General features: G+C 62.8%; 2 protein-coding genes and 1 long non-coding RNA gene across 3 annotated transcripts; 2 read left to right on the top strand and 1 right to left on the bottom strand.

Annotated features, from left to right (window-relative positions):
- Positions 1 to 379: 379 nt before the first annotated feature.
- On the top strand, positions 380 to 3,151 carry LOC107212642 (probable low-specificity L-threonine aldolase 2). The gene is made up of 7 exons (XM_015646148.3): positions 380 to 542; positions 679 to 762; positions 836 to 924; positions 1,196 to 1,381; positions 1,541 to 1,678; positions 1,849 to 2,041; positions 2,716 to 3,151. Exons 1-7 carry the CDS (start codon positions 476 to 478, stop codon positions 3,051 to 3,053), a joined length of 1,095 nt encoding a protein of 364 aa, XP_015501634.1. The 5' UTR covers positions 380 to 475; the 3' UTR covers positions 3,054 to 3,151.
- A 253-nt stretch (positions 3,152 to 3,404) lies between these two features.
- On the top strand, positions 3,405 to 4,014 carry LOC117245262. Its single transcript, XR_004499762.1, has 2 exons — positions 3,405 to 3,716; positions 3,793 to 4,014. It is a non-coding gene; the product is annotated as an uncharacterized LOC117245262 (long non-coding RNA).
- On the bottom strand, positions 3,957 to 6,739 carry AFMID (arylformamidase). The gene is made up of 11 exons (XM_015646150.2): positions 6,626 to 6,739; positions 6,402 to 6,492; positions 6,220 to 6,324; positions 6,098 to 6,146; positions 5,860 to 5,945; positions 5,709 to 5,781; positions 5,329 to 5,426; positions 5,090 to 5,168; positions 4,787 to 4,916; positions 4,434 to 4,538; positions 3,957 to 4,322 (listed from the first exon to the last, which is right to left on the bottom strand). The coding sequence occupies exons 1-11, from the start codon at positions 6,653 to 6,655 to the stop codon at positions 4,293 to 4,295; spliced, it is 876 nt and encodes a 291-aa protein (XP_015501636.1). The 5' UTR covers positions 6,656 to 6,739; the 3' UTR covers positions 3,957 to 4,292.
- Between the last annotated feature and the right edge of the window lie 179 nt (positions 6,740 to 6,918).

Genomic DNA, 6,918 nt, shown 5'->3' with positions numbered 1-6,918 from the left:
CCGTCCGTGCCAGCCCTGCTGGCAGCGGCCGCAGGGGACGGGAGCGATTCCTGCTCAGCCACGGAAAGACTCTGGAGGATGCCCCTGGCGCTCCCTTCCGTCGGACAGCCGGGAAGGGGATCCTGGCAAAGCGAGGGGCCGCAGGACAGTGCGTGGCCGGGGCGGCGCCCACCCGTGTTCGCAGCGCCAGTGGGAGAGGATGGAGGGATGGGGGGCTTGTAGGGACGGCGCTCCCGTGCAGGAGCCGCTGCCCTGTGCCCGCCCCGTGTGTGCGGGACCCGTTCCCGGGACGGGCGATCCCGCCCCCGCCCGGCAGCACTCGCGGGAGGCGGCGCCGGCGATGCGGGCGGTGCTGCGGCGGCGGTGGCTGCCCGGGCCCGGGGGGGTGCCGGGGGGGACGCAGCCGCGGGGTCCCGCCGCGGGGCCGCTCGCCGTGGACCTGCGGAGCGACACGGTGACCCGGCCGTGCGCGGGGATGCGCCGCGCCATGGCCCGCGCCGCCGTGGGCGACGACGACTACGGGGAGGACCCGGCAGTGAACGGTGGGTGGAGGGGACGGGCCTCCCGAGGGGTCCCCGCCTGCAAGCCCCCGAGGCGGGGGCAGCCGGAACCTGTGGGGTCCCCGAGCCCCTGGGCCCGCCCAGTGCCAGCCCCCGGGACACCCGTGTCGCCCCGCAGAGCTGCAGCGCTTGGCCGCGGGGACTCTGGGAACGGAATCGGCTCTGTTCGTGCCCACGGCCACCATGGCAAATCTCATCGCCGGTGAGTCCGGGGCTGCACTCCAGGCTGTGGGATGCTGCCCTTGGTCCCCTCCCTCACGGCCCTTCTCTCCCAGTGATGAGCCACTGCCAGCGCAGGGGGGCTCAGCTGTTCCTGGGCCAGGACAGCCACCTGCACCTCTACGAGCACGGCGGGGCCGCGCAGGTGAGAGCGGCGGGCACGGTGGCACTGGTGGCACTGGTGGCACTGGTGCGCACAGGGCAGGAGGACAGCCGCCTGCTGCCCTCCTCTGGCTGCCAGGGCCGGGCCAGGCGGAGGATCCGCTTCCAGAGCATCACCTGGATTATTGTCCCGGTCCACGGGCTGCAGCACGAGTGGGGGCTGTACACACCCGATGGAGAGGACAGAGGACAGGAGCCCCTGTGCACCAGCACTGTGTCCTCTCAGCTCCATGCTCTCCCCTGCCCCAGCACAGGTTGCCGGTGTGCACACCCAGGCACTGCCAGATCTGCCGAATGGCACATTTGACCTGGACCAGCTGGAGCTGACCATCCGTGAGGCCCACGGCAGCCGGTACCACCCGCGCCCTGAGCTCATCTGCCTGGAGAACACACACAGCTCGGCAGGGGGCCGGGCACTGCCCCTCACCTATCTCAGGCAGGTGAGAGCCCGCAGATGGTGCTGGCACAACCCTGCCTGGCGTGGGCAGCTGGGCCCTGCACAGTGGCACTCTGGGGACACTGGAGCTCGGAGCACGGCTTGGGGCAGCACCAGATGCCCCAGGGGTCCCTCCCAAACCAGCTGTCCCTCTGACTCCCAGGTCCGTGGGCTCGCTGACCGTTACGGGCTGCGGGTGCACATGGACGGCGCACGACTGCTGAATGCAGCAGTGGCCCAGGGTGTGCAGCCAGCTCAGATTGCCCAGCACTGTGACTCTGTGTCCCTCTGCTTCTCCAAGGTCTGCTTGTGTGGGGAGGGGTCCCCAGGGCTGGCAGGGGCTGGCACAAGCCAGACCTTGGCCCTTGTTTGCAGGTGTTGAGCTAAGAACACACCTGGCAGGCTGGGCCCCAACCCCTGAGGGACAGGTGCCCTGGGACAGCTGGAGTGACCCCGCTGGTGGTTCTGCAGGGCCTGGGTGCCCCGGCTGGTGCGGTGCTGGCAGGGTGCAGGGAGTTTGTCTCCGAGGCCTGGCGTGTGCGGAAGCTGCTGGGCGGGGGCATGCGGCAGGCGGGAGTGCTGGCGGCTGCTGCCCGCCTCGGGCTGCAGCGCGCGGAGGCGACACTTCGCAGAGACCACACCAACGCCCGGCGCTTTGCAGAAGGTACCTTGGGTTCCCTGAGTGTGCTGGGATGTAACAGCACACCTGGCACTGCCCAGCAATACACGGTACTAGTGACTGCCATCTCTGGATGGCCGCACTCCGTCTCCAGCCAGGTGTCACGATCCGCAAGGTGGGATTCGTGATGTGGTTCTTTTAGCCGGTCTTAGAGTACAAAAGATTATCAGCAAACCAAGGACTTAAACAGCAAAACACACTTTATTGAGTGCTCATCAGCACTAATACGCGATAGAGAGAAAAGAGGAGAAAGCAAAGCATAAGGAAAAGAGAGTAAGGGGATTATAGCTACCAACATCAAAGTCCACTCAGCCATCCAACGACGCAGAGTCTTCTGTCCGTTGGGGAGATCTCAAAGGAAGGTAAGTTTGGGGTATAATTTTATAGTCTTTTGCAAAGCGAGGGGCGCAGGGCCAAAGCCAGAGGAGATTGATGAGCATTGTGATGAATTCCATTGCGTGGGGAGCAGCTGTTGGGATCCTCACCTGGCTGAAGTGCCAGGATCATGCTGTGACTGTCCCCGTGCTGTGCTCAGTGACCCTGGTACCACACGGGGGGAGAAAAGGCTCTCCCTCGTTCAGAACCTGGGGCAGGGCTGGGGCAGGTATTCTCTTCCAGGTAGCTGGGCAGTGGGTTTGCACAACCTCGGCCTCCCGCAGGTATCCATGTGCTGGACTCTCCCCTCTTATCCATCAACCTGGCAGCGGTGGAGACCAACATTGTGATGGTAAATGTCCAGGGGACCTGGCCATCCCCCGCTGAGCTCTGCGGCCGCCTGCGTGCCGTCAGCGAGGAGGAGGTGGCTGAGACTGGGCAGGCTGTCAGCGTCTTGCTGCTCCCCTGGTCAGCACGGACTGTGCGTGCTGTCTGGCACCGCGACATCTCGGACCGTGACACCGAGCTCGCAAGGAGAAAGCTGGAATTTGTGGCCAGGAAGTGCCAGGAGGAACTGGCCTTGGGACTGCATCCGATGTCTCCAGGCACTGGGGGAGCCTGAACATTCTGCCAGCCCCGCAGCTGCAGCAGTTGGGCAGCTCAAAGCAAGGACTGGGACCAGCCCCTTTGTGCTCCAGATGTGTTCCCAGCTGTCACATCAGCCCTCACAGGCAGCCTGACAAACCAATGTGAGCCCAGCCTAGCAGAGACCCCAGCCCTTGAGGCAGTCAGTGCACAAAATAAACACATTTTACTGTAGTTAGGTGTCACCCTGAGAATTAAGCCTTTTGATCTTGTTTTCATAGTTTCTAGCTACTTTCCCAGGAAGGTAACTATAAACATAGATATTTATACATTTCATTGAAGAAATGTCTTTTGATGGTCATTTCTCACTACCAGTGTGGTTGGGAAGGTGGTAACCTAACTATCTAATCTCTGGTCATTGTCAAGAATCTATAAATACTGAAACCACAGAATAAATTGCACTCTTTTTCCTATCACACATTGAGCTGTGTCCATGTGAATCATTTTGTATCCAACAGCAATAGTTAGGTACTGTGTAGGTACTGTAGCTGTGAAGGGTGTTTCCCCTCAAATGTGCTCTTTTCCTTGCTCTGCAGCAGGTACATCATCACAGCCAAGGTCCCAGCAGAGGGACAAATGCTCCTGAGGACATGGAAGCATCTCAGCCACAGGATCAGGGTTGCTGCTCAGCAGTGCCAAGGTTTGTGTCAGGCCAGGACTGTCCCAGGAGCATGAGCCCAGCCTGGCCCAGACGGCTCTGTCACTCCCATTCACAGATGTCATTCTGTCCCACAGCAGCAGGTGGGCTCCCCAGGCTTCCCTGTCATGTTCTGGGTCAGCAAGGCCCAGAACTCCACACTGGAAGAAGGGATTCTCACAGCAGCAGTTGCTTTGGGTGTGCACTCACTGGCTCCCTGGGAAGCACTACCCCAGGCAGCGGTAATTCTCATTTATATTTTATTTTATTTATTATTCTCATTAAATATTTATTATATTTATTTTGTATTGTCAATGTGCAGTTTAAAGGGCACTGAGGGAACAAACTTCATGACCCAGCTGCCCAGACAGAGCCTTGCAGCCCTCAGTCCCCTGCACTCCAGCAGCCAGGAACACCCCAGGGAAGGGGCAGAGGCTGGGCTGTGCAGAGAGGGCACGGTGTGGGTCTGACACAGTGGTCGCCCTGTGTTAGACCGAGGAGGCAGCAGGCAGCAGGATCCAGATGCCTGTTGCCACCACACAGGGCCATGGTCCCCATCTGTTTACTCCTGACATGCCATCATGCTCTTGAAATCATGCTCAGAATCACCTGGGATGAGAAGCCAAACCCTGTGAAAAGCCCCTGACCCTGCACCTCCCTGCAGGGAGGTGACAGCCCACCTGACCCGCCTTGGCACAGCCCTCCTGTGTCACTCACTACCTGAGTGAGGACGTAGCTGTCCTCCGACAGCTTCTCAATGACGTCAAAGTGATCCACACCAGCCAGATCCAGCAGAGAGACAGACCAGCCGGCTGCACGCAGGGCCTGTGGAGAGAGCAGTGCCAGCAGGATGGACCCCAAACTCCACATGTCCTGGACATGCAGCAGGAATAATGTCTTAGCTAGGACTGGTGTCCTCCGGTGAGCCAGAAACTGCTCTGGCTCAGCACAGAAGTTTTTCTTCCCAGTTGGGCAAGTTGGTGAGGGCTGCCTGGAGCAGTGTCGCCACCAGAGCCGAGCAGGGTGCTGCTGGAGCTCACCTGGCCACGCTCCTGCGACCGCCTGATGCTCACCTGGCTGTACTCCTGTGATTGCCTGCGAAACTCTGGGGAGTCGTGCTGGGCCACAGCCACGAGCACCTCACAGGCTGCTGGCACTGCCGGGGTGACATGTCTCATGGGGCTGTTCCTCTGGGCCACCTCCCTGCAGGAGTCACACCGGTGGCAACTCACAAAGCCCTTTGCTCCAGGAGCACCCGTGCCATCAGCTGGACTCACCAGCTGGGGCAGGCATAGGGGCAGGGTGGCTGCAGAGCCACTGACGTTCGCCTGCCTGTGCTCTGTCCCCGTGGCTGTCCCCAGAGCATGAGGGCTCACCGGCTCATGTTAAGAGGATCATTCACATAGGTGTGCAGGATGGGCTCCAGGTCATACACGCCGCTCACCAGCACCACTCCTGAAGGCAGAGGCACTGGCAGATGAGGAGCTGCAGCCTGGGTGGCTCCCACAGCCCTGGGGACCTCAGAATCACCTGGGGCTGCACAGCCCCACAGCCTTGTCCCAGGTGTGGAGACCAGTTCTTCTCCCAGCCCTCTTCTGGGACATGGCAACGTTACCTTTGATATCTGGCACCACTTGGAATTCCGACCAGTCTGTGGACAGCACCATGGCTGCCAGGTGGGCCCCTGCCGAGTGTCCGCACAAGTAAATGCCTCTGAAAGGAAGGAGCAGCGAGCCGGTAGGAGGGAGCGACTGAGAGGGGCACCTAGGGACACTTAGGTACACTTTATTCCGTGCAGAGGAGGTGGCACAGCTCGAATGTGTCAGCTCAGATGTTTCCCAATCTGTCGGCTGCTGCCTCATGCAGTTATGGGATTGTGGCCACAGGCACTGCCCAGTGTTTGGATCGAGGTGCCAAAACCTTTGTCCCGCTGCAGGCCGTGTTTGTCCCCCCAGCCAGTCTCACAGACCACCCCCCGACCTGGGAACCACCCACCTGATCCTGGGGTACCGCTCCACCAGGAAGACGAGGCTGCGGCGCACCTGCAGCACCATGGTGTCCATGTGGCCTAAGCAGAGGACAAAGGGCAGGGTTGGAGGGCACTGGGCTACGCAGGCAGCTGCAGCCTCTGCAGGGCAGCACCTACCTTTAGGGGCTATGTCGTACCCCACCGCCACCACTGCCACCCCCTGCGACACCAGCGGGGGGGCTGCAAACCCCGAATGGTCCTTACTGGGGGACAGAGATGCTGTCAGGCTGCGGGAACCGGGGGCCGCAGGGCCAGCTGGGGACCGGTCAGACCCGTGTACCCAGAGCGAGTCCCAGTGCCAGGAGAAGGAGTCAGCAAGACTTGGTGAGGGGTCCCTTCCCGAGGAGTCTCTCACCTCAAGCACTGCCAGTATCCGCCGTGGATGTAGACGAGAACCGGGAAGGCTGTGCAGCACAGCGGGGGATGAGCCGGGTGTGCACCCTGCCCACTCCCGTCCCCGCCACCCCCGCCACTCACTTTCAGAAGGGTCCGTGGGAAAATAGATGTCCAGCTTCTCCCCGTCCCCGTGGCCATAGGGGACGTGCAGCGAGGTCTGCGCGCTGGCCCGAGCCCGTTCGGTTCCTGCGGGAGGGGAGGCGGTGGAGCACGGGGCCGTGGCACCGAGCGCAGCCCCTCTCCCGGCGCCGCGCGTTCCCCACCTGCCGCCATCACCGCGACGTGGGCGTCGATGATGGTGTCCCGGTCGAGGCGGGGGGACCAGTGACTGGGAGAGTACTGGTCCTCCAGCGCCTGCGGGGAGACAACGGGGATACGGCGGAGCCAGCGCCGCCGGGCCGCCGAGGGACGCGCGAAAGCCCCCAACCGGCGGCCGGGACGAGAACCGCGCTCTGCCCACCCGTGGGTTCTGCCTCGGGGCCCCTACCTCCGTGGACATATCCCGCCACCCTCCCATGGTGCGACCGTTCCCGGGGCCGTTCCCGGGGCCGTTCCCGGGGCCCTTCCCGGGGCCGTTCCCGGGGCCGGCGCCCGCCGAGGGGCGGGGCCCGCCGAGGGGCGGGGCCCGAGCGGGGGCGGGCAGACCCGCTCCCATTGGCCGCCACGGAGGCGAGTCTCGAGCCCTGGGGCGGGGCCAGGCCGTGGAGGCGAGGCCAGAGTCGGGGGGCGGAGCCTCTTCCCATTGGCCACTCGGGACCGGGGGCGGAGCCGGCGGGCTGG

The sequence above is a fragment of the Parus major genome, chromosome 18, assembly GCF_001522545.3.
Source record: "Parus major isolate Abel chromosome 18, Parus_major1.1, whole genome shotgun sequence".
NCBI classification, from domain to species: domain Eukaryota; kingdom Metazoa; phylum Chordata; class Aves; order Passeriformes; family Paridae; genus Parus; species Parus major.
Note: the sequence above shows the minus strand (reverse complement) of the source record. Positions and strands in the feature narration are given on the sequence as shown.

What these genes read in the sequence shown, in the direction of transcription:
- LOC107212642 (XM_015646148.3), top strand. Translation starts at nt 476, where the DNA reads ATGCGCCGCGCCATGGCCCGCGCCGCCGTGGGCGACGACGACTACGGG. An exon ending in AGCACGGCGGGGCCGCGCAG is followed by an intron (nt 925 to 1,195) that starts GTGAGAGCGGCG and finishes GCCCCAGCACAG; the next exon opens with GTTGCCGGTGTGCACACCCA. An exon ending in TGTCCCTCTGCTTCTCCAAG is followed by an intron (nt 1,679 to 1,848) that starts GTCTGCTTGTGT and finishes GTGGTTCTGCAG; the next exon opens with GGCCTGGGTGCCCCGGCTGG.
- AFMID (XM_015646150.2), bottom strand. Translation starts at nt 6,655, where the DNA reads ATGGGAGGGTGGCGGGATATGTCCACGGAG. An exon ending in GATCCTCTTAACATGAGCCG is followed by an intron (nt 4,917 to 5,089) that starts GTGAGCCCTCAT and finishes TGACTCCTGCAG; the next exon opens with GGAGGTGGCCCAGAGGAACA. An exon ending in AATCACAGGAGTACAGCCAG is followed by an intron (nt 4,539 to 4,786) that starts GTGAGCATCAGG and finishes CTCTCTCCACAG; the next exon opens with GCCCTGCGTGCAGCCGGCTG.